Source organism: Monodelphis domestica, chromosome 5 (genome assembly GCF_027887165.1).
Source record: "Monodelphis domestica isolate mMonDom1 chromosome 5, mMonDom1.pri, whole genome shotgun sequence".
In the NCBI taxonomy this organism is placed as follows: Eukaryota; Metazoa; Chordata; class Mammalia; order Didelphimorphia; family Didelphidae; genus Monodelphis; species Monodelphis domestica.
This window is the reverse complement of record NC_077231.1, coordinates 213,995,287-214,021,830: the sequence shown is the minus strand read 5'-3', so window position 1 is coordinate 214,021,830 and position 26,544 is coordinate 213,995,287. Positions and strand designations below refer to the sequence as shown.

The following is a 26,544-nucleotide window of genomic DNA, read 5'->3' as shown; positions in this document are numbered from 1 at the left end:
TTAAAGTAAGAAAAAAACTTTAGTAGGGAAAGTTTTGTGAAGTTATGACCAAATCTACACACGGCAAGGCTATCCAAAAATAGTAAATAATTTGGTCTGTAACCTGGCCCCATCTTTCTTTGTGCTGATTATAAAAGTTAGAGAAGCAAGCTACTCTTTTTTTAAACCTTCCGTCTTGGAATCAGTACTGTGGATTTGTTGAAAGGCAGAATAGCAGGAAGGGCTAGGCAATGGGGGTTAAGTGACTTATCCAGGGTCACACAGCTAGGACATGTCTGAGGCCACATTTGAACCCAGGACCTCCCATCTCTGGGCCTGGCTTTCTATCCTATGAGCCACCTAGCTGCTCCCCAAAAGCAAAGCCACTTTAGGGAAGGGAGAGTGGAAAGCTAAGGAAATGTCTGCCAACTTGAGTCTTTTTAGCTAAACAAAATCTTCTTCCATAGGGCTTAAACAACCATTTGGAACAAAGGCAAGCCCAACAGGAGAACCAGTTCCCATATTGAAACAGTTCCACCCACAGCTATACAACTCCTTGAACTCCTACCCACAGCTACATGACTCTTTTAATTGTTATAACTCAACTGCAAACTTCTTGGAGAGGAGAAAGATTGTGTTTCTGTTTCTTTTACACTCCTCCCCCTTGCACAAAATAGAAAGCTAAGCTCAGTAAATGTTTGTTGAATGAATAAATGAATATTTGCTATTAGCCACAACAGTGTTGCTTGAACTGTATATTCTGCCTTAGTTTGAAAAAGCAATATATTCTCAAGATTATTAGAAGTAAGGAAAAATATATCCAGCTTTTATCCAGACAACACACAAGAGACAGTTTTGTTTGACTGACTCAGGCAGAGTATTATTATTAAGAATTTGTTGAGTGCTACGTGATGAGTTGATTAGAGCTGTCAGGCATGTTGTGAAGAGGAGCCCCTCTTCGTGACTGTTTCCCCACCAGTGGGGATCAGGACACTGTAGCAGGTTACAAAGATGTCTTTGATGGGCTGCAGTGCCCTGGGTTTCCTTGTTCCCTCGTGTCCGTTTTTGACCAGAAAAGGTAAATGATTTGGGGGGGAAGGAGGAGGAGGGAATGGAAAGAGGAGTTACCCTGGTAGAAGGAAGATAATTTACGTGTATGTAAATTATGTTATTAGGAAAAGAGGAGGTTTCTTGGACAGGCACCTGGATAGGAGAAGCCAAAGAGGGAAGCTAGAAGAGGATTATGTCATGAGCAGAAAGATTAGAAAAGTGTTCCATTTGGTGTCTTAGATGTTGTCCTGACACAAGGCAGGGGAGTCAAGACTAGCTGATCTCTCACAGTTCCTTCCAGTCCCACAATTCTTTTATTCCCTAGAAAGCGGAGTTTAAAGTATTGCTTTGGTTGGCTACGGGTTATTAAAAAAAAAAAAGCACCGACTAGGAGATATTTGGCTCAGTGCATAAGTGGATTATATTTAAGTATATTCGTTCTTAAGTTACAATTGAAAATCAGGCCTCAGAAACTTCCAGTTTTTCCTATCAGTGACAAAAACTAATCATTCGTTTCTAGGTCTGAGGGTTTTGTCGAAACATACAGTAGAGCTGAAAGGATGCAACTTTCTTGTGAGGAGTGCCAATGGGATGCATGTAGGATAATTCACAGAGCTAATGACCCCTATCCCTTCGTACTGCCTCTGTGTGAACCAGGACAAAGATCTTAGATCTTAAAAGTATTATTTATTAAGCTGAGTGTATATCACACTATAGTCATAATTCTCTTCCATTGTTTTACCAGATCCTTATTGCAGCACTATGCTAGACTCGTCATTAGTATGTGCGTGCTTCTTTTATAGGTGAAGAAGCTGAAACTCAAAGTCACCTCACTAATGAACACTGAAAAGTTTCGGCCGAAGCCTGGGTTTTCACATTTCAAACAAAGTGCGCTTTTTCCTTGAACTGAACTAGTTCTGAGAGACAAAAGATAGAAGCAGCAGCGAAGAAACGCAAGCTAGAGATGGAAAATAAAGTACAAATTGTAGAGAATAATTAAAGTGGTATGAGAGTAGTCAGGGAGGGTTTCTTTACTCAAACCAATTTGTGCTTCTTGCTTGAAGAAAGTAATATAGAGATGAGCAGAAAGGGCATCCCAGGCAAGGAGCGCAATATGAAGAAAGACTTGCATTTATGAACCAGAGTGCTTTCTGGGGAGAGAAGGATATAGGAATTACAAAAGGCTAGGAAAAAGAGGAATAGGGATGTAGAAGGGGCTAGGCCACCTCCGTAGTTTGAATAGCTGCTTTCTTCTGTTTGATGTGTTTGTTCCTATTGGAGCTGTTTCCATCACTGAGACTGATTTCTTTACTCTTTGCTATCCATTTCCTTTTTATCATTCAAAAATCATCCATTGCCATGACAACATAATGCAATCAATGAACTGTAGCAGCTATATTTTCTATATTCAGGAGTGGTATGCTATCAAGGCCATTTCAACAAACCTCTCTGTCACCCTCTCCTTATCTCTGACTTGCTTTTATTAAACTAACTCATAATAGAATTGATAAACCATCAACAATAATTAGGCACAGTCGCAGAATGAATCCCAGTAATGTCAACTTACATAAACCTAATGAACTCTCAGTTGTAATCTCAAATATATACGTGCCTTTAAAAAATTAGTTCTTTAATATCTTCATATTTGACTTTACTTTATATACAAGTAAAGTATAAGTAAGAATTTCTGGATTTAAACTGGACATTCAACAAAACTAAGAAAACTGATTCACTGGAACTTTACCCACAATCTGAATACTTAGATGTTTCATGCGAAACTGGAAATGTGTGTGATGTGCTCATTGTTGAGTATTCTAAATACTCAGATCAAAATAAACTAAAGCATAATATAAACATACTTTAATTATACATATATGTATATATAAAATCTAAAAGAACAGACATACCAAATATATCCTCACTAGATTGGCTTCATTCTTGATTTGCTTTGATTCTTTTCTGGATCTGTGGTCTCATTGGTGTAGGTCCTCCTCCTGACAGTGCAGCTCACAACCCACCCACGCGTCATTCCTGTTCATGTTCTCTCCACAAGGGGTTCTACCCAACATCCTGGAAGCCTGCTCTCCGTGTCTTGACTTCATGTGAATACTACTCATAGAACTAGGGTTAGGGTGAAAAATGCCACCTGATGGATAGATATCCTTGTTCTATGAATAAAGCACCTCATTTTTCAGTCATACATCTTTCTGATATCCTTTCAGGCAGCGGTTCTCAACCTCTCAATTTGTAGCAATGAGAATGCATAATGCATATCAGGTATTTACATTCCGAATCATAACTGTAGCAAAATCACAGTTTTGAAGTAGCCACCAAAATAATTTTTTGGTTTGGGGTCACTGCAACATGAGGAACTGTATTGTGGGGTCACAGCATTAGAAAGGTTGAGAACCACTGCTTTAAGGCATCTCTGTAGCTTCTCTTTGGTAATATGCATCAATTCTATGTGCCTATGAGTGACTTCCTATTTTAATTTCTCCCAGACTATGGAATGCTGTATTTCATGACCTTAAGAAACTAAAATTGTTACCTTCACTAACAGGCAAGCAGTTGTCCCTTTGGGTTGGGGAATATTTCCACTTCAAACAAGAGAATGTTAAGAGTTTGAAGAGATTATTGGGTGTACTCTTTAACAGAGTATAACAAAGACATAATTGTATTTTAATCTATCCCAGACCTCATGCAAATAAGAAATTCTTAGCATTGAAAGTGACTTTATCATTTAAATCAATTTCAATTAAAGTATTACCTTGCAGAATTGAACTGCTGATTTAAAATACAACAATCTGTATTGGTGTAAAGGTCATTCAGTGTACCCTTAAACCTTAAATGGTAAAAAAAAAAATTAATTTTTTTAACAATTAAAAAGAAAATCTAGTCCATCTCCTATACACTATGCTTCTCTTAATCTTAATGCAGTTTAAAATCAGTAGTTTTTCTGGCCTCTATATCTCTCTCTTCCGTTGATGTTGAGCTTACAATTTTACTAAAATCCCAAGACCTTATTCAGATAAACTGTTATTTAGCCACACCTCCCCCATCTTGTGTGGAATTGATTTTTTTAACCCACGTGTAAAACATTACATTACTGTGATCAAACTTCCTCTTACCAATTTGGTCCAGTGTTCTAGTCTGTAAAGATTTTTTACGTCCTAAGTTTTTACGCCCTGACCTACCCCATTAAATTACCCATTCTTTGAGGGTAAGAAGTATGTCTCAGTTTGTGCTTCTCTCCCCCTCAACCCACACTCAGGAGAAGCTTCATAATTGTTGTTGACACGATGTTTTATTTTGCAGCCATTCTCACGGCACCTCTTCTTTTCTTCCTTGTGTTTTCAGCACTCTCTCCAAACAAAGAAAAAATGTCATCAGCTGTGTCACGGTTCATGACTCTCCTTACTCTGATTCCTCCAGCAACAACAGCCCCTACACCATGCAGCATCGAACAGGCCACAACAATGCAAACACCTATGACCCTAAGGGGGCGCTGGAGAACCATTGCAGTGGGAACCCCAGAACTATTATTGTGCCACCCCTGAAAACCCAGGCCAGCGAAGTGGTGGAGTGTGATAGCCTAGTACCAGGTAATGTGGGGCAGGACAGGAAAGTCTCCCTGAAGGTTGGCTTTCCTGCTTTCTGTTATGCATTGTACAGGAAGTCTGGGACTCGATGCTGGTAATCAAGAGTTCTGGTCGCTTCAGTTCTCTCTTCTTCTAGCTGGCCAAAATGGGAAACATGGAAGAGGGCAATACGTGGATGGAGAGAGAAGGGGTGGGGGCAAGGAGGAATGATGAAGCAGCGCCTACCCTGGGAAAGTATTCGTAGAGCATCTGAGACTTGTACTCATTGCATGAGTAAACAAAACCGCATTCATTTAGAGCCCACTAATTGGAAACGTGTGCTATTTAGGAACTTCAATTGAAGCTTACTCTTGAACTATCTATGAAAAGGGGTTTGCTAAGGAAATAGTGTCAAACAGGATTATAAGGGCACGGTTTAACCTATTAATGGTAAACTTTTCATACACCAAAAATTTTTGATAGCATTGCTTTTCAGATAACTAATATGTTTATCATCCATAATTCTTATCTATTCGGTAAAACAGGCAAGTTGGAATCCTACCTAGCCAAGAACTTGCTATATGAACTTAAAACTGTAGTTTCTAAAAATACCTTAAAATTCAGACCACTATTTCAGACTGTTCTTCCTTCTATTTATTCCAAATCAATGAGGTTTGACATCATTTAACTAAAACAAAACAAGAATAACTCAGTACAATCTAATGTGATGCTGAGGGTTGGAATAGCTTCACAGGTAAGCATCAGATCTCACACAATGGGTTTCCAAAGTGAACAAAAGACATCTTGGGGGTATATGTAGCTCAGAGATAGGCAAACAAGATCTTCAAGGTCCAGGTAAGTAAGGACAGAATGAAGCCAAATAATTTCTTGCATTAAGCCTGTTTGGGGAAGGAAGATTACCTCTTGTTCTCATGCTTCTATTTTAGGAGGGTTTGGATCATGCTGTGATGTTAAATGGGACTCTTTCTTGAAATAGGAAAAAACTAATGTCTGGAGAAAGTGAAGCTGAAGGTTAACTTATAGATAAGTTTAGCAGTCCAGCTAGCATATTCCTATCAAACCTCACTTCAATAGAAAAATATGTGAAGTAAGGTGCTAAAAGGAAGGCAGCATTCCCTTCTGTTCCTCCAAACAGAAACTGCTACCTCCCTGACACTAGGAGGCAGATAGCTAGATACAGCTAGTGTTAAAGCTGATGGGATTTTAGAGATTCTAGAGTTCTCTGTTGTTTCCCCTTCAATATAGTTTCCAAGGTTGGTTGTAACAAGGAGAATGACTAGATATGCATTAGAATTGGAAGTAACCACAGAAGTCAGTTACTTAAATTCCACCACATCATTCTGCAGGTGAGGAAAGTGAGCTTCCAAGAATAAATAGTAGGAAGAGGTTACAAATTACAGGAAGGGTATTATTTAGACATGAAAAGTAACTAAATAATAAAGAATTTTTATTAGCATTGACTCTGAAACATATTACATTGGGATACTATGCAATCCACAATGATTCAGAGGCCATCCTTGCTCCATGAGATAGCAGGGTAGAGCAATATTCATTAACCTTTAATGTTCTGAGTTGGATTTTTCCCCCTAGCCCATTGATTTCCAAAGTCCACAATGGATCAGCCTCATTTTTTCAAGGAAGACTAAAGCATGCTTCTGCACCATGTTCACTTGAAATGCTGCCTTTTCCAAATACCAAACTCATCTTTCAGCTCCTCCAGCTTGCCAGTCCCTAGTGGCTTCCATTTTTTATCCCATAAGGAATTGATATGTTATTTTGTACCTGAAGTATGCTGTGGTTGAGCATCTGGATTCAGATACTGGCTCAGCTACTTCCTGGCTGTATGATGCTTGCCAAGTTAGTTTAATATCAAAAGAGGGGATTTAACCAAATCACCTCTGAGGTCCTCTGATAGAGAAATACATAATGACCTGAACTCAGGTCTTGTTCAATTCTGAAATTCTGTTATTCTGGACTTACAGATAGCACTTAGCATCATCAACCATCTTCAATGTCCACTCACAGTGTGCAGTATACTCTTGTGTGCTAGACGCCTAGTAACTAGCGTAAAGGCATCCATGTGTTTTTCTACACTCTAAACATAAATACATGGCCATCTTTCTAAACTATGGCAAGTATCCATAGCCCATTAAAAAAACCCACGTTCTACCCTTTAGAATGGGTCTGGTGTTTAGCTTTGTGCAAAGGGCAAGGCAGTAATCAGTTTCTCTGGTATCAGTGACGCAAATTTTGGCTTTGTTTCCTCATTTCTAACCACTTTACAAAAATATGTATAAATCTGAGATTGAGATGATCTTGTCAGTTCTGTACATGTTGGAGTCATACATTTAGAGCTGGGAGGGACCTTGGAGGAAATCTAATCCAATCTCTTTGTTTTACAAAGGAGAAAATTGAGGTCCAAAGATTTTATGTGACTTGCAGAAGGTGTAGCAGGGAGTTAGGGCAATATTTGTTTGAGACATTTTTTAAGCATTAGACTTGGGTTATAATATTCCAATTTCTATAATCTATTTATATGGTAACTAAACCTGGTTTGGGGACAAGTCTTATGAACTTTAGGTTTAACATCTCCTCAGTCTCTTTTCTGATGTTCTTCCAATCAAAGGATCCCTTTATCGACCTGACATATTTACAGAAACCATTTAAAAAATGTTCTTGATGTTATTTATAAACCAGTTACATAATTAACTCCATTCTTAGGGTGAAATCACTTCATTTTCTGTTTATTTCCTTATCATATAGGTATTCCCCCTCCTACACAGTCTTTAGCTTACTCTTAAAAAAAAAAACAATCTTTTTTTAAAACTTTAACTTCCAACTGAGAATAAATTCTATGTATTGTTTAGTCTTGACCAAGGACAAGAGAACTATTGCCATAATTCTCACGTAGGCAGCTTTAAATATAGTATCTATAAATTCTTTATCTGAAATAATAAATAAAAATTTTATTTGCTTTATCTTATTAAAATTTGCTAATTAAAATAAAGAAAAATAAAAGAAGGCAGTTGCTGAGAGAAATCAATTGATTTTGTGTTCTCTGGAGGAGAAAAGGAAATTCTTATTACAAGGAACTAGTGAGACATACAGAAATTTCAACCAATTCTTTCTGTTTCATCCATTTAGAAACACTCAGGGTTCCTTTTGCTAAAGAAAACCAACCTTAGCAAAGCCTACAACATCAGACACATGCCTGCCTCCCAGGGTACCCCACTAGAACATATGGCTTAGGAACTAGAAAGGAAAAGAAAAGAGTTATACACTCCAAAAAAGGAATAGGATCCTGTATTCACATAGGGAGGAAAAAATCCCAAAGTAATTCTTCCCATGTTAAGTAGGAAAGTTTTTATCTTTGTAGACAGGCCCAGCACCTGAAGTGTTAGGGGGCCACATTTCCTAAACATAATCAGCTTTTCCCAGGTTCTCAAAAAATCCTAGCAGTAAAAAGAAACCATATATTCATTTGTGGTTACTACTAATGGTAATTATAATAAAAGATTTCATGTACTGATTTACATAATTCTATTAAATTCTCAAAATAATCATGTGAGATAACTATATTATACAAATATACTACCCCCATTTTACAGATAGGCAAACAGAGGCTCAAAGAGACTGTAACTTCCACTAATCAGAAGTTATTGACAAGTATAAAGAATCTACAAAAGAAAAAGATAAGAAGATCCTGTTGAATATTAGCCACTAGAACCTCAGTTATCTTGATGTGTTCAAACCTAATAATCTTGTTTTCCATGAGAAAACTGGCAAAGATCATAGAGATGGGCCTGTAGACCTCCTTAACAAAGGAAAAAGAGATCTCACAGTGTCCCTCATTGTCTGCAGTAAAGGAGAAATGACAGGAAAAAAAACAGAAATAACAGTAATATGTCCTACCAACAATTTTTTAAAAAAGGAAGCTGAAGAACTGGAGAAAGTGCTTGATTATGGGGGAGAGGATTCCTTCCATTTTCAGTTCATTGAGATGAGAATTTCTGAATAATTTAAATAACAAGTCTTAAAGGGTATAATTGGAATAGAAAGACGGTGCTTCATGGAAGTACTGAACGAGAGAAGAAACAGGGAAGACGGGTTGTTGAATATATTATAGATGCTTGGGAAACAAAAAATCTCATTGCGACCTATTAAGTAACTAGTTGTCCAACTGAGGCAAAGGCTAAGATTTGCAGGTATTGCGGCTCACACACATTCTACTGGTCTGCAATGACATGGTAGTTGTCAGTATTGTATTTTAGTCTTTTGAAATATGTCATAGGACAGGAAAGCAGGCACCAGACTGAAGACCAAATCCATTACCAGAGAATCTTTCCCAAAATTAGGCAGGGACAACTGAATCCTGAAACCACAGCACTACCATCACCTTGTGGTGGCATTATAGAACTGCACACTGACACTGAGGGCATCATTGCTGGAATTGCAAGAGTGGGATCAAAAGGTAATTCATTGGGAGCAACAGGGTGACTAGATGTAAAAGCCAAGCCCAGAGACAGGAGGTCCTGAGTTCAAATGTAACTTCAGATACTTCTGTGTGACCCTATCCAGGTACTTAATCCTCATCCTTAGCCCTTACCACTCCTCTGCCTTGGAACCAAAGTATTAATTCTAAGGCAGAAGGTAAGGGTTTGGGAGATTCTAATGGAGATAAGCAAACAAGTAAGATTTACCCCTTCCTTTAATCTTTCCTCTACGGATTCATTAAACTTAGTTAGCTTCTTACCTAATCTGCAATCATAAGACCAAAGATAGCTGTCGTGTACTTCCAGGGAGAGCCCTAATTCAGAATTAATTGACTCAAGTAGCCTGCAGGCTCCCCCTTTCCTCTTGTCACATCAGTCTGTCAAAATGGGACTTATATAACTAACATTCATACACAATAGCTCTTTCTTATTTGAACCAAAGCAAGGCAGGCAGGTAATGTGGGGTACCTGAAAAGGCAGCATCAGCCTCAGAGTTAAAGGAGCTTTGTTTAGCATCTGACTAACTGAACTGCTTCTGTGACCTTGAACAATCACTTTTGTTTTCTCCCCAGGCCTTTGTTTCCTCCTTTGTCAAATTATTGAGTTACATTTGGATACCCTCTAAAATCCTTTCCAACTCTAAATCTGGGATCCGAGGAGCCTATTATGGTTGCTTGCAAGGCTCCAACTTCCCTTAAACACTCCCTAGTTTTCCTTTCTACTCTTTGTGAACTATGGATCTTTGCTGTCACATTAGTCTTTGTTCATCAGCAGCCAGTCGGCATTCTTGACTGTTAAGGCCATAAAAGACTCCATATCCTTGCCGGTTAATATTCCTGTGAGTTTGGTGACAGACTTGGGCCTATCCACCTAAAACCAAGGATTTGAAATCTATTATTCACTTTAGCACCTTCTAGCTACTGAGTTATCAAACCTATCAACTCTACACCCAACAATCTGGACCTGACCTAAATCTTTTAAATTCCATTTCTTTCCATGCAGTTTAAGAATTGTCTCCTCCTTTCCAAGAACAGTTCTTTCTACATGACTGGCAGTTCTTTTAATTAAAATACAAACTTCAGGAACCTCCTTAAAGAGGTCAATGCAATGTTAGTTGTGGACTATTGGAAATACTGTCAGATTTGGGCCATATATTAGTTAACTTTTTTTTTTTTTACAAGATTCACACGAAGAAAGAAAACTACTTCAAAAATGACTGTGATATAAAACCAAAGAGATCAAAACTTTCATAAAAATAGAATATTCATGTCATTTACCCCCACTTTTGAATGACTTTAAACATAATCAGGAAAAGCTTCCACAATGGAAGCTCACAGGATAACCTTTTCAGGTGACTTTAGATGGCTCATTATTTTTCATCTTTTTTCCCTCTGAAGTGATAACTCCTCCAAAACATAACTTTTGAAGAGCAGCTTTGAGTTAATGGAAAGAACCCATCAGGATGTGTTTGGAGAGTCCTCTTAGTTCTTCAGCCTTCTTGCCTTCCCAGTACACTTAGCTTCAAAGAGTTCCCCCATTAAGGATTTTTTCAGAGGCTCTAGAACAGGGGATCTTATTCTTTTGGGGGTCTTGGATGCCTTTGGCTGATGTCTATGGCTCCCTCCCAAGAATTTTTATAAAGACGTAGATTAAATACATAATATTATAAAAGAATCCAAAGATTGGTAAAAAGTGAAGATGCCATTTTTCCCCATCCAAATTCATTGATCCTCTGAAATCTATACTTGAATCCCAGGTTAGGAACCCCTAACCTAGAGATATTTTTTCATTTTAGGAAATATTTGTTCATTTTATACAAATTACCACTCCAAGGTAGTGGTTGTGAATCTTTATGATGTTCTGAAAATGTAATTATTAGGTCAAGTAAATTACAAAGCACAAGAAGCAACAAATCTAGATAAAAAATAAATAAATGTAAATAAAAGGAGATAATCCCCTATTTAGCTTTCTTCTGATTTGTATTCAGTTCACTTTTGACTACACTCTTTCAACCTCATCCTCAGACCAAATTAGTGGGCCTTTTAAATTTTCTTCTCATAATTCCTTCCAACTTAGACTTTTTTCCCTCCTCACAGAAAACTTGACAGCTGCCTTTTTGTTCATTCAGGCCCCATCATCTTTGTGCCACGGAGCAAGGCTTCTACTTGGTCTGGGAACCAGCCCTCCTTCCACTGGTTGGTGCCAGAGAGCCATATTGACTCCCATTTCAGCCCCATTCAGCTTAGGATGGGGACACCCCATCCTTCCCTTTAATTTTGGGGGTTTTAGCTGACCTGTGATTGTGTTGGAATGAGGAGTTCCCAGTGAGGAAGTTCTTCCCCTGCAGGTCACCACCTTTTTTCTGAAATTTCACAGTCTTACAGGAGAAGGAAGCCAGGGCCACAAAGATGTTAAGGTGACTTGCCCAGAATGTAGAAGGGGTAGAACTGAAGCCCAGCTCTTCCTGGATCCAAGGGTAATTCTTCTAGCTACTACATCATGCCCAGACTTACAGGCATTTATAATTCCAATATTAATAAGGAGTGCAAGGATTTTAAAAATATTTTAGCTTATTTCTTCATAGTTCTTTATCTGCTTACTTAAAATGGCATTTAAAGGGTGACTGGAACTCTCCACATCCAGTACTTTTCTACTGATGTTACAGAAAAACAGAGAACTCGGGTTTGTTGGGATTTTTAGATGTATGAAGCCTACTATGGGGGCAGAAGCACTCTATCCACTGGGCCTAGCCTGGAGCCAGGAAGACCTATTATCCTGAATTCAAATCTAGTCTCAAGCACTTACTAGCCTTGTGACCCCGGGCAAGTTACTTACCTCATTGCCTCAGTTTCCTCATCTGTCAAATGAGCTGGAGGAGAAAATGGCAAACCACATCAGTATCTCTGCCAAGAAAACCTCAATTGGGGTCACAGTGTCAGTCATGACTCAAAAAAAAGTGGTAGGGATTCTTTGGGATTTTTGCTTATCAGTCAATCAAGCATTTATTAAACATTGAATTTTCAAGAAATTAGATCAATATGTATTAAGGGCCTTTTATTTGAACAGCATGGGGGTTGGCCCAAGAACCTCCCAGCTTTCTGCACCTCTTCTTCCTTAATTGAGAACTAGGTGTATCATTAATCTCTCAAATTCTCCTCCTGATTTCAAACAGATCTATGATCCATGCCCTTCCCATCTAAAGCAGCGAGAAGAGAAGAGAGCTTCCCTACATGTCTTCTGCTTCCTGGTGCCATTCTTGATCATTCTCTGACCTCCTGCAATCTAGACTCCACCTTCCTAAACCAACCTTTCTGCCTGCTGGCCTCCCCAATCACCAGCCTTTTCTTCCTCTCTTGACTGGTCTTGCCACCCAGTTGACTATACTTGTCAGATCCCTCCTCGGCCCACACTATGCCATTTCCCTTTTCTGTGGGATAAATTGGAAATAATTTATCCCTTGACCTCCATTGCTATTTCCCCGCTTGTAGCTCTTTCCCTCCAAAGTAGGCTGAAGGTTGGAATTCAAATAAGACAGAATGTTAGTAATTCCGCCCTCAGGAGGGCGGGTCTGGGTGATCGGAAGGTTCAGACATGCCAGGCTAACTTGAAGGCATCCTCGGTACCGGGTACCTTTACTGGGGGGCCATGTCCGACGGGGGGGGGGGGGGTGCTTCTAATCTTGGGAACTGAACTTCACTCGGGGCCCTGTTTCCTTTCTGTGACAGTCAACACCAGTCACCACTCATCTTCCTACAAGTCCAAGTCCTCCAGCATCGTGACCTCCACCAGTGGTCACTCTTCAGGGAACTCATCTGGAGCCATCGCCTATAGGCAGCCGCGGCCAGGACCACATTTCCAGCAGCAGCAGCCTCTTAATCTCAGCCAGGTAAGCGAATGCATCGGGGCCAAGTTTTGTGCTTGGTGTCTTCCCTAATTCTGGCAGCCAGCCCAGAGTCCGGGAGATTTGAGTTTAAATCCAGCCTTAGTCACTTCCTTTTCCTCATCTATAAAATGAGCTGGAGGAGAAGCAAACCACTCCAGTATCTTTGCCAGCTGGGGTTGGAGAGTCGGACAGGGCAGAAAAGTAACGGAGTGACAACACAGGGTGACCTGGTCTGGCTACAGGCCAGAGATGGAGTGGGGGCCTTTGGAGGAACAGCCAGAAGGCGGGTTTCCCCAGGTGGCAGAGAACAAGATCAGTAGTTTTGAGGGGAGCTTTGGAGGCCAAACAAGGTTTTCTATTTGAGCCTGGCTCTGATGGGGAGCCTCGGGGCTTTGGGGAGGGTAGGGGGAGAGGGCAGAACCCATCGGCCTTGAGTTTTAGGAAGATGGTTTGGCAGGGAAGGGCCCTGATGGACACGCGGCTGAGCCCTGAAAGGCTGGAGCAGCGCCGCCCCTTCACCCCTCGCCTGCCAGACTTGGGCTCAGAACCGGCCTCCCGGGCTTCTCTTTTTCAGGCCCAGCAGCACATCCCTGCGGATCGGGCTGGACCACACCGGCGGCAGCAGGCCTACATCACTCCGACAATTGCTCAGGCTCCCTACTCCTTCCCGCACAACAGCCCCAGCCACGGCACAGTCCACCCTCACCTGGCCGCGGCTGCCCACCTCCCCGCCCAGCCCCACCTGTACACGTACACCGCCCCTGCCGCCCTGGGCTCCAGTGGCACCGTCGCCCACCTCGTGGCCTCCCAGGGCTCCGCGCGCCACGCAGTGCAGCACACCGCCTACCCCGCGGGCATCGTCCACCAGGTGCCCGTCAGCATGGGGCCTCGCGTGCTGCCCTCCCCCACCATCCACCCCAGTCAGTACCAAGCGCAGTTTGCCCATCAGACCTACATCAGCGCCTCTCCCGCCTCCACTGTCTACACTGGATACCCTCTGAGCCCGGCCAAGGTCAACCAGTACCCTTACATCTAAGCACCTGCAGGGGGAGGGGAGCCGAGACTGGGAGAGGAGGGGAGGAGAGGAGGAGGAGGAGAGCCGAGGGAGCGCCTTGGAAGGAGGGGGTTGGGCTGCGGCTCACTGGCGCCGCCCTCGCCAGGGAAAGGCCGGGAAGGGTGCTGGAGGGCTGAAGGAGGAAGTGAAGGGAGAGGACCGAGGAGAGACACTTTGGAAGAGGAAGGGACTCAGGAGGGGAGATTACTCTGTGCTTTTTATTTTTTAAAAAGAAAAGAAGAACAAAAACCACAGAATCATGTATCCATTCTGCACCCAACTGGAAAGAGGAGAGAGCAGCAGGAAGATCCCAGAACGGGCCCCCGGTGGGAAGAACTTTATCTATAGACTTTTGAAAGATTATTTTCTTATGACGGCAAGTGACATTTGAGAAACTGCTGTCGGGGACACCTGAAACCGAAATCCGATAGATTTTTAATCAATTGAACACAAGAAATAGGGATTTTTCCAGAACTCCGAAGGGTCAGCAGCGCCCCCCAGCGGCAGGCTGTGCTCCAAGGGTGCCCATAGGCAGTGACCGTTCTGGGGTCAAGAGAAGCGGGCGGGGCGGGGTGGGCGAGGGGTAGGCCAAACCGGGCTCTGGAGGGCTTGAAAGTTCAGTTCAGGAGAAGCCTGCAGTCCCGAAGAGCTCCTGGAGGGGCCTGATTTTCCCTTTCTGAGCGTTCTGGATCAATCCCTAAACAATGTTATTCTAAAATGGCATTAATAATGTACGTTGAAATTCTGAGTTTTCTTTTCCGTTGGAGTTTTCTTTTCCCTTTGGATCCCCAGCCCTGTAGGGGCCAGCGGCAGAAGCTGCAGCTGCGCCTCTCCCCTGCACCCCGCCTCCACGTAGGATGTAGCACTGTAGCCCTTTCCGTCTGACTTTGTGTTCAACTTCAGTGATACCAATAGATTCTTCTTCAATGTGATTGCACAAAAAAGTGATATAACATAGGCATGTAACAAATGTGATTGTCTAGGCGTGTGTGCGTGTGCGAGTGCGTGTGTGAGAGACACGAGAGAGCTGATGCTGCCTTCTCTCTGGGATGTGTTCCTCGGCACAGCCATTACACCTGTCACAGTCTTAGTTTTACATCATTCCCTCCTAGTGCCTTACCAGATTACAGACGCGGAAGGCTTTACTTCCGCCCGTATTCCTAGAAACTGCCTGAGGCTAGTCAGGATAGACTCTCGGCCCCTCTTTAGTTGTCATCTTCCGCTTTTTGTCCCGCTCTTTCTGCCTGGGGCTGCCCTCCCCGCTCTGCAGGGGCTGGAAGGATCAGGATCGGAGGGGAGCCGTGGGGGCTGACGCAGAAAAGGACTTGGGGTGAGGTTTTCATTTGTTCCCCCGAGAAATGAGAGGGCCCCGCGCCGTCCTTACCAGTTTGTGGGATGGCATACCACGCGGCCTGCCTCTGCTTTAGAAAAGGTGGTCTTGGTCAAGATCTTGTCTGTTTCCTTGTCTGCAAAGAGGCCACTCATGGAGAAAATGGGGGTTTTTCGCTAGAAATCCCAACAGACTAGGGAAGAGAGCGGCCCATGGCAAAGTCCACAGGCTCTTTATTCCTTCCTTTCCCCCTCCTCCTCCTCTCTTCCCGCCTAGGATCCAGGGAGTCCTGAGTTAGGAAATCCAGCTTCTCTTCCTGACTTTGCTATTTACTCCCCGGGTGACCTCGGCCAGGCAGGCCACCTCTTTGGGCCTTATGAGGTAAAAGCAAAGGGGGTTCGCCCAGGTAATGTCCTCCCAATTCAAATATTCTGTGATTCAGTCTCCTCAGCTCCTCAGTCCCTACACCCGAGTTCCCCTTTCCTCCGTTTCTGCTTTCATGGCGCCCCCCCCCCCCCCCCCATTCCCAGACCCTGCTTGTCTGGCTTCTCTCTCCCCAAGCCACCAACCTAGACTTTTTGCTGCTAAGTTCCTTCCTTGGATTCCCCAGTTTTCTTTGAGGCCCTGGTTTGCAGGAGGTGGTGGGAGAGCAGTATACAGAAGCACCCCAGCCAGGGCTCTGAAAGTTCGAAAAATCTATGTATCCTTTGCACTGTTACAGGCTTGCTTTCAAGCAATATCTAGTAGCCACTGATACGTACTGGAAGTTTCTTCAGGGCCTAGAAATACAGGTAAAGGGAACATTCTCCCCAGAGAGAGCCACTCAGAATTTGGTTAATGGAAACAGAAAGCAATATCCTGGTACTGCCAGGACTTTTAAAAATTCTGTCCAGACCTTTCATTGAAAGTGGCTCTGACTCAAGGTTTCAAAAATATAAAGTGATCATTGAAAGAAATCCCAGCATTTACCTCAGGGGTACATCGGGTAGCTGGACTTGGAAGTCACTAAGGTCTGAGGTGAAATCCTGCCTCAGAAACAAGCTGTGTGACCCTGGGCAAGTCACTTAACTTCTTCCTGCCTGAGTTTCCTCATCTGTAAAATGAGGAGGTTGGATTCAATGGCCTTCACGGTCCCTTCCAGCTCTAAATATATGATCCTATGACCTCTATGTCAGATTTCTTAACCCCCCTCAGCTTCCATCCACACATCCTCCTCCCCTCCAGCTCCTCAACTCTACACCTTCCCTAATAATCTGAAAATAGTGTTTTTATAATGATATGATTCAGTTTCATCTCAGTAAAGTTGTTGTCCATTTAGCTCTTCACCATAAAGGAACTCTGGAAACGTCCTTTGCTTTTCCCACACACATACAAATTTTACAGAGAAAAATCTCTCCAGACGAGGAGTAAACAGCCCTACTACTAATGAGAATGAGATTGGGCCACGTTCCCCAGGGCTGTATCCCAGGGAGCATGTTTAGCCCTTTGAGGCCCTGCACGCAGGCAGAGCTCGAGCAATCCTGGCCGACAGAAGCGTTAGGTAGAATGGAAGGGGGATTGGGAAACTGCTCCCAGCCCTGCTACTGCGGCACCCTCGCCTTCATGGAAGAGAAAGGGACGGTCATGTGGGAGCTCCCAGGGGATAGGGGGCCCATAGCACCCACGAGTGAAGCAGGAAAATGGAAGGAGCTCTCCCCCAGTCAGACACCTCCAGAGCTTCTCTGCTGTGCCCAGGTGTTTTACAGGCATCCAACAGTGCAAAAGTGTCTGACGACTAACAAATGGAACTCAAGTTTACCATGCTAGTTTCTTGGGTATCCCCAGAACAAGTCAGTTCTGATACCTACTGACTTCTCGGAAATTAAGAGGTTCTGATCTTCCCAGGAAAAAAAGCACCTTCCCTTTCTATTAAAAAAAAAAAAAAGGAAAGTGTGTTCATGTCCAAAATTCCTGTTCCTTTACCCATTTTTCTCTCTATCCTCCTGCTCTGTCTGTCTGTCTTCATCTCTCCCCACCCCACCATCTCTTCCCCATCAGGTCAGCCATGGAAGGTTAGTGCTGCTTATATTCTCAAGGAGGAACAGCATTGTTTTATTGGAATTGTGACTATTACCATAATGCTGACATTTAGCTTGAGCTTTAAGTGCATTCATTCCAGCAGCTTAATGTTTTCTTTTTTAAACTTAAAGGTATCATCTTGTGGTATTTGAGTACAAAAATGGGATGGGGTTCTCAGAGGGTTTAATCATGTGAAACAAAGAACAGAATCCAGAAGACTGACAAGGCACAGAGAAGTGGGTTGTTGGGTTGGGTTGGAGTTGTTTGTTTGTTTTTTTCCTTTTCTCTCTGTTACACTAAAGACTTCAAGTAACATCTAAATGGGTCAGGGCAAGAATGGCGTCCCACAAACCTAAAAGCGGGCTGTATTTCATCCTTTGCCCATCTGAGGCATGCAGAACTCTTTATTGGCTTGGGAGCAGTTTTTGACACTTCACTGACTGATTGGACCTGAATCAAATGTCTTAGTTATCGTGGTCTCACCACCTCTGCCCTACTCTTACCTCCATCTCCAACCCCCCCCCCCCAGTTCCTTCCTAGCCTCCTCACTGCCCTAAAAACCCGTTTACCTTTCAGACTTTAGTACCCTTTTCCTGAAAACTGGTGTAGAAGACGTTGCTGAGGGGAGGAGAGGGTGACCCTAATCACTATGGCTCCTAGCAGAGGGAGAAGAGGAAATGGAAAGTGTACTTTTCCCCAAGGGGACTGCCCAGTCCTTTCCCTTCCCCTCCACTTTACACATGTTCTTCCTCAACCACTCATTCCCCACCTGGGACACAGGCACACAAACACTTGGGAAGGGGTAGCCATTTAAATAGCCACAGGATGCTCCCTGCACCCAAAAACCTTTGAACTGCTCAAAGTTCTTTAGATGTGGTGGGACAGAAGCCACGGAACGTCACTGAATAGAAGAGGACTGTAGTAATGCTTCCTACAGCCATCCTCATCACATTTATGGAGCCCCTCCATATTCTCAATACACCGTACATAGTCTTTTTTTTTTTAATAGAATTAGTGTTTTAAGTGCCGCCTACTCCACGCTCTTGATGAAGGATTTAAACTTTAGGTGTTTGTTACACACCAAAAATACCTCCTTCAGAATGGTATGAGATCTATAATCCAGAATTGCAATAGGAAAAAAATCCTGAATCGGGCCCAACGTAGCATTAGTTATGTTTCCAGGTCCCTGGGCCTCTGGGAGTCTGGAAAAGGTAAAGCGCAGCTCCCCCTGAGATCCAGGTCAGTACTTCCTGCTTGGTCTGCCCCATCTCTGGGGTACACAATTGTTGGGTTATCTAGGAATCTTCAACAGGATGTTTCCTTCCTTGGTGGAAGAAGCGTGTAAGGAACAAGGAGAGAAGAGGAGAAAAGGATAGCTCGAGTCTTGGGAGATGAATTTGCTTCTGGTTGATCGGCTTCCCCTGGCCTCCGTGGATGACTACACCTGCGTCTCGGTGACGAGATCCTGGTCCTATGTCGGCTGTTTCCAGGGAAAGGGGGCAGGCAAAGTGGGGTGACGGTGGTGGAAGCTGAGGCACAGTCCCAGTGAATGTGGCAAGGCGGAGCGTTGTGGTACCTCTGATCCTGAGGGGAAAGAAAGGCTGGGCCAAATTGGCGTTTGTAATAGTGACGGGCTGTGTTTGCGTTTCTAGCCTTGCTAGGCACCGGGGTTATTTAAGGATGGAAACAAGATCTGGGCGTTCTTGTCTTCTCCGAGAGACCCAGCCTGTCGAAACCACCCTGCCATTGGCCCTAAGGAAGGCACAGCGGTAGCAGCGAGAGTGCTATCTCTTGAATCGACCTTTGGGGTTGAACATTGAAACATTGATGTTTGAATAAGCTTGTGGTAGAGATTTTGGGGTGTGTGCGTGTGTGTGTGCTTGTGTGCGTGGAGCAGGCTTTACTTGGAAACTGGAGAGAAGGAGATGAAGAGAGTTAGGGAAGTATTCTTGAGGGTCCATGTTGGATAAAGACTAGAAGCATCCCTCGTCCCCCATCCTCGGCTCCCCGGCAGTGAGGGAGGCGCGGGGACGCGCACAAACATCGCCTCTCTTCCCGGCCGTTGGGAAAGAAAGAGACGGGGAGACGAGAAGGACCTGGGTAGGTGGCCTCTGCTCCAGGAGGTGCTTCAACGGGAGAACAGCCGTTTGGGACTTCACTGCCCCGTCACCCTCATGATTTTGCCATGAAACATTCCAGCCCAGGGTCGCTTTTCAGTGCTTGTTTTTGTTTGTTCGTTTGTTTCCTTCGCGATCAATTCAGAAGGCGTAGCCTCGAAACCAGGCACAGCAGAATCCCATTACCAAACTTGAAAGGAAGATGAAGGTCTTCGATTCCTTAGCCAAAGAAACCTTAGCAGAACCATCGCCGTGTGCAGGCAGAGCCATGTCCCTGTCTCTCTTTTACAGGCAATAATATCATTAAAGACCAAATTCCATTGTTTTTTCTCTTTCTCTCCCTCCCCCGATTTGTAAGTTGTTTTGTTGTGGGGTTTTTGTCACATTCAGTTCAAAACCGCCCTGGCCTACTAAAGAAATCACAAGATTAGCCGCGCCTTACTGCTGCCATCCCAAACGGGGTGGCCACCGCGGTGACACCGGCTGCAGCTTGTCTCCCCACGAGACCCAAGAGGAACTTTTCATCAGCTTTCCGGGGGCTGGAAGCCAGGATTAGGCTCATCAAATGCACCTGGGAACTGTTTGGCCGATGCCTTAGACGGCGCAGGGCTCAGGCGGGGAGCTCCAGGATTGGGAGAGCGAGGCTAAAGGCTGTCTCCGTCTTCTGGGTGTCTGAGAAGGGGCCGCCTCCTTCCAGATGGGCAGGGCAGGGAATGTGGGCACGCAGGGCGTCTTTGGCAGCCTCTGCTCTTACCCTTGAAACGCGCTCAGCCTGCCGCATCCTCCCAGCAGAGCGGCCCTCTGGATGGATGCTTGGGGAGCAGGTGAAGAAAAACAGAATGTGGCTTTACCCAAGATGGCGGGTGGCTGGAGCAGAGCTGGCAGGAGGCAGGCCCGGAAGGTGGAGGCTGGGTGGGGAAGCGTTGCTGCTTTGTTTTTGAATGGAAGGTCCCGGCCTCCCTCACCACCAGGCTCCCTCCAGTGAGCCTCTCCTCTGGGGCCATTCCGGACCCCCCATTCGTGTCCTGTGGCCGGGTGGCACTCACGCAGGAGGTGAAGGATCAGAGCAGAAGCTCCAGGGGAAGCGGGGAAAGGCCTTGGATTTGAGTGCGGCTGGAGTGGGCAGAATCCACTGGACTTGTGGAAAAGTGGAAATGGGGGAGGGGGAGGCACTGGAGGTGATTTGGAGGCCGTGCTCAATGGTTTTAGAATTTTAACAAAGTTGAAACGTATTTCTTGCATACGGATTAGCTTTATCCTTCCACTCTTAGCAGTGCTGCTATAACAAACTTAAGTGTGAAGAAAAAAAATGTTTTTTTCTTTTTTAAAAGTATCTTTTGCTTGCTTCTAGTTAATCCAAGAAAGGCAATACTAAAGGTATATTTTTTTCAAAATGCTATTTTTTACTGCACTGATAAATATTATGACAACTCTGATCTCCCTAACAGATCAACTGTTCAGCTGTGGGTGGAACCATATGAAGGATTCACACCAACCTTGTAAATACCACGTGTAGGTCTGTCATCCAGAGGCTTCTTTTTCTTTATTTAAAAAAAAATTCAAAAACCTCCAAAAGCAGAAGCAAAACTGAGGTTTCCTTTGTGAGACGGGCAGGCGGCCTTCTCCGGGGAGAATGGGGGGAGCGGCGGCCCTGAGGAAACCCGGCCGAATTTGAGGACCCGTTGTAAGTGTCGGGAGCCCCGGAGAGGGGCCATTCATGCAGAGGCAGTTTGGCTTGAGCTGAAAGGCGACGCGAAGTTAGAAGTGTCTGAGGGCTAGAATTCTGTACGAGAGAGCTAGAAAACTGCTGTGGAACATCCTTTGAATACTTTTCCCCCATTTGTTTTTCCTTGTCAAAATGCTTTCCCTGGCTCCAGGCTGGCGTGCCTCGGTTCTTGGGTAGTTTACACGAGTTCTAGAGTCTGCAAGAACTCCTGCCTCCGCTGGACACAAAGCCAGCCGATCAGAACGCAGGATCCTGGTTGGTTTCAGTGGGCATTCTGAAGTTCTGACCGAACGCCGGAAGATTTTTTTTAGAAGGTTTTAGATACATTTATCTTACACAAACTGTGACCTAGTGGCAATAATTACCTCAAATGTGGGCATTCATCCTGGTTTTAGCCTTTTTGAAAACATGTAGCCAGCTTGAACTTGGGATAATAAAAAGACTACGGGCTCCATATGGGCTGAAAATAATGATTAATGCCCACCCTGGTCATTGTTGCTTGAGTGAATTCTGAAAATAGTGGTTCTTTACAATAAAAATTAAACCAAGGAATAGATTACTCTGTGTGTGTTGTACTCAGATGTGATGTTAAAATGCACATGTACGTATATATGTTTATAGCTACTGTAAAATACTTTAGCCTTCTAGAAGATATTTAAAGAGTCACATTTTAAATGAGCATCAATGAAATCATCGACTGTGGATACTTAAACAGATCCCTGGCTACATTTTATAGTTAAGGTGTTCTCTAGTTTACATTTAAACTGGTACTTTGAAAGGGAACTTTTTGTTTGTAGCTGACCCCTTCAAACCTCCCCGCCCCCTCCCCAAAGGTTTGTTTGCCTCTCTCCTTGGAGCCCGCGTCCACAGGAGGCACGTGTTCATTGGCCAAAACGAAGTTTCCCCCCTTCTCCGTCATTGGATTCCATAGGATCTAGAGCATGTGTTCCAGAGAAAGTCCTAGGGAAAATGAAGGAGAAGATGGTCCAAGAGCCTGGGTCCAGGTGTAGACATTGCTAGATCCTCTTCTCTGACAAGGAGAACTGGCCTGGCCCAGTGAGTTATGTCATGGGGGGAAAGCTTTGCCATCACAGCTGCGGCCATCCACAAGCAGCCCAAAATGAGACTGTGGGCATTTGTTTTGCAGACCCCCTGCTGTGAGGTTGCAGAGCTGGGGGCTTGAGACAAACATTGAAGGAAGGCGTGGTAAAAGGGGAACATCTCTTCCCCTGACAGAGACTGGCATCCGTGCCCACGTTCACTGGCTAATTCCTTCCCAAAGGCATGTTGCCGGCCCTCTAGACCCAGCCTCCATTTTGCCCTTTGAAGACAGGCAAGAAGTGTCAAAGTAGCTCTTTTTGTTTTGGTTGTCTAATTTAATATTTAAAAGCTGAAAACCCTGTTTAGTCAAGAAGCCCCCAGTGAAGTTTGGGGGTTCACGTAGAGACCAGAGTGAGCAAATAGGAACAGATAACATAACTTGGAGGGTTGAAGAAGCATTTAGGCAATAAAATCTGTGACTATTAGTAATCAGAGAATATTTGTAATGAAACTAAAGACCCTTCAAAGGGAGGGATGGAAGGTACAGTTCATAACTCATCTGGGAGTCAGATTACTGGAAGTCTGGATTCCTTCTCTAATTAGTCCCTGCTAGAAGTAAGTTTTGGTGATTTTTCTTTGTCTTATTTCCTTGTTCCACTCTGGAAAGAAAGTGCTGTGTTCTAAATCTCATCCCTCAGCAGGTGATAGCTATTTTTAAAAAAAAAAGTTTTTATCCAGACCTAGGGACTAAGAAGAAGACAAATGCATTTGCTGTTTCCTGGTAAGCTACATTTGATTGTATATTTTTAGTACTATTTGCTTGCTATGAATTTTGATGTAAAAAAATGTTACTTCCCCTCCCCATTGTACTCCTGGTTTGGTTTGGTTTTGATTGTTTTCCTTTCAGTAAAATGAATTTTGTGTCAGTGGCTTTGGGGCTCAGCCATATTCTTGAGAGTACAAGTACAGAAAATGGTATATACCTCTTTTTCTCCCTTTAAAAAAAAAAAGGGCCCTGTCAAGGAAGGGCTTGGCCATAACTCTGGGAGCTTCTAGCCAAACTCTTTGCTTGCTGTTCACTAGTGGCACGGCTACCCCCATTGACTCCAGCTGCTGACTAAATTCTTGGGACGTTATCAATACCTGGCAGCTTGCCATCTTTAGGTAAGCTGGAAGTAGGACCCTTCCAATTTCAGCCCCTTCTTCTCACTCTGTGCCAGTTTGGCCCAATGAGTAGCCCCGGGTCCAGAAAAAGGAAGGGCTCAAAAGGAGCCTTGCTTTGCATCCAGTCTTAAGCCTGGAAAAGCTAACCCACTTATCCCTGGCCTGAGTGGTCTTGCCTAGCTGTTAGCCATACAATGAATTTTTTAAATTACTGTTTTAAATGACTTGGCTCAGGTTCAAAGAAGGATTTGCAAAATGAAGAGGAATTTGATTCAAATAGCTACCATATTCATCGTCCAGAGCTTTCCTCAGCCTCCAAATGGTTACAGAAAATACCCCAGCCCTTCAAAAGCAGATGACTTTCTTCTCAATGCTTCTAATTTTGGTGATTGCATACAAGAAGTTCTTTCTTTACCCCCACCCCAACCTTTATGTTGTTACTCATTAAAAAAAAAATTCTTCATGGATTATCCAGGGCACAATCACATTAGGCCCCAAGGCATCCCCTTATCCTCTGCATGTTTTGTTTTGTTTTGTTTTGTTTTTAACCAAATAAAGTAGAAAAGGAAGTTACACTTTGGGGCAGCAGAATTTCTAGTTTGGTAGAATCACTGTATAGCCTTTATATCTCCATATATGTCTGTATGTTTGCATATAGATATAGATGTTGATATATATGTGTGTGTGTGTATATATATAAAAATATATATATATATCAAACCAAATTCTGGTAGGAGAAAAGTATAGCTTTATGAATAAGGAGAAAGAGGCATTTTAAAAATTAGAATTAGACTCGGAATATTTAAAGAAAAAACCATGAAATATGTTACAGGCTGCATTGCTACAACATACAGGTAGACCAGACACGACCAACAGATTTTGTTCCAGTTGACTGTGGCTTATTCAAGCGGTCCTAAAGGGCAGAAATGGTTTTTCCAGACCCCCAGTACTCACGGGGATAGGCCGATGGGCAGCAGCAGATCAGAAGAACCGAATCTTTCCATGCGGATGCTCTTTTGATCTGGCGGTTGGCCTCTTCCATGGTGTCACATTTCCAAAATCGGAATCTAGGAGGAGGGAAAGCGGAAGGACCCAGAGAAGTGCTTACCTATCAACTGCTCACGAACCCAAGCGACTCTGGAAAGATTCACTCCCCAGAATGGAAACAGGGAAGAGGAGAAACAGATTTCTCTCAACTCAAGAAAAATGGTTCCCTCCCCAGTGCTGTCTCACATAGATCTTTCTCTACAGCGTCATCTCAGCTCAGTAACCCTATGAAAGCCCTGGTCTGTTGTGTTCCTTCACTGTATGGTTTCTGTAATAAAAGTGTTAATCCATGTTAATCTTTGTGGAAAATTATTGCGTGCAACAGTATTTTCTTGTGTACCTCCTTTTCCTATGTGAATTGTCCCTCTTTTTTCTTTATTTATAAATGTCAGCTTTTTTTTTAAAAAGACAAACCAATGTGTTGTAGACTTATATGTAACCTATTCCTTAGTCTCATATTATAGGTATGTTATAAGAATGGATATTTTACTTGGCTTTAGAATGTTTTACAAGAAAATTAATTCTTAACTGATCAAGTTCTTGCTACTAAAAAAAAAATGCTTGTGTTTTTCATCATGACGTCGTGTGCTTCTAAATTAATAATCATTTTCGTTGTAGAAAAATGGAGTGAATTTATATTAGTCTTGGAAACTAATAATAGCATTGTAAATTTATGAGATGATTTTAACAGAAAAAAATTATAGAAGAATATAGTTATTTTAATTGTAATATTACTAACTGTAGGGTGAGAAAGGGGGTCCCGTTGTGGTGAACTATGTTATAGCTTGTTACTCACAGTTTCTTTTTGATCATTTTTTCGGTCTCTGAGGTGAAACGAGTTATTAATTGAAATTTGTAAACTCACATATGCATATTGTATATGTGTAGAAATGTAATCACACTTTGTCTTGGAATTACATTAAACTGTTTGAAATCACTACACCCCCAGCTTGGCCCTGTCATTCGTCTTCCGCCTCCTAAGGATCCTGAACAAGTTCCTCCTAGAAACACCGCCTCTTAGAGTCGCCATTTTGAATGCGAATAGCCCCGCCCACTGCATTAAGGGCTGTGCACCCAAGCTCCTAGATCGCCTAAAGCTTGGTTCTGCTTAGTTGTGTTATGGATCCAAAATAGCAAGCCCCTAAGAAACCGAGCTGCCCTCTGGGGCTCCCCACGCATCCTTGCGCAATGCCCTCCCCTTCTGAGAGCCGGACCCCACATGGCCCACGGAGAGGCATTCCTCCAAGGGTTCCTGCACGAAGAGCCCCGGCCAGCTCTTGTCTTCTACTGGTGCCCCACTCTAAGCTTCCGATCCAGGGCGTCAAAGGCTCCCACAATTTAGAGCTGAAAAGGTTCCGGCCCTGGGATGAAAAAGGGAGTCTCTGGTGAACTTTGGGGATCAAAGGGGTATCCGATGGAATTGGTCATTTGGGCAGAGGAGAGGAGGGCTCAACTCTATCTAGTATCAAGATGGCGTTTCCCCATACCCCTTAGGAAGCATGAAGTTATTCATGATTTCATGGTCAGTCAGCCAGCATTTATTTTAATTGAACATTTTAATTTAATTAATTAATTTAGAATATCTTTCCATGGTTACATGATTCATGTTCTTCCCACCACCACCAACCCCCCCCCCGCCCCCACCACACACACACCCCTCCAGCACAATTGCACTGGCTTTTACTTGTGTCATTGATCAAGACCTATTTCCATATTATTAATATTTGCACTAGAGTGATTGTTTAATCTAAAACCCCAATCATATCCCCAAGGAACTATGTGATCAAGCAGTTGTTTTTCTTCTGTGTTTTTACTCCCACAGTTTTTCCTCTGGATGTGGATAGTGTTCTTTCTCCTAGATCCCTCCAGATTGTTCAGGGACACTGCATTGCCACTAATGGAAAAGTCCATGACATTCAATTGTACCACAGTGTGTCAGTCTCTGTGTACAATGTTTTCCTGGTTCTGCTCCTTTCGCTCTGCATCACTTCCTGGAGGTTGTT

At 43.5% G+C, this 26,544-nt stretch overlaps 1 protein-coding gene across 9 annotated transcripts in view; it reads left to right on the top strand.

The window, feature by feature from the left end:
• Positions 1-25,483, top strand: part of HIPK2 (homeodomain interacting protein kinase 2) — a 261,143-nt gene extending 235,660 nt beyond the window's left edge. For all 9 annotated transcript variants that reach the window (XM_056799788.1, XM_056799787.1, XM_056799780.1 and 6 more), the window contains 3 exons: positions 4,387-4,631; positions 12,847-13,007; positions 13,579-25,483. In XM_056799788.1, the coding sequence (XP_056655766.1) occupies positions 4,387-4,631; positions 12,847-13,007; positions 13,579-14,040 (868 nt within the window). In that variant the 3' untranslated portion in view covers positions 14,041-25,483. The remainder of the gene's footprint in view (positions 1-4,386; positions 4,632-12,846; positions 13,008-13,578) is intronic.
• The last annotated feature ends 1,061 nt before the right edge of the window (positions 25,484-26,544 follow it).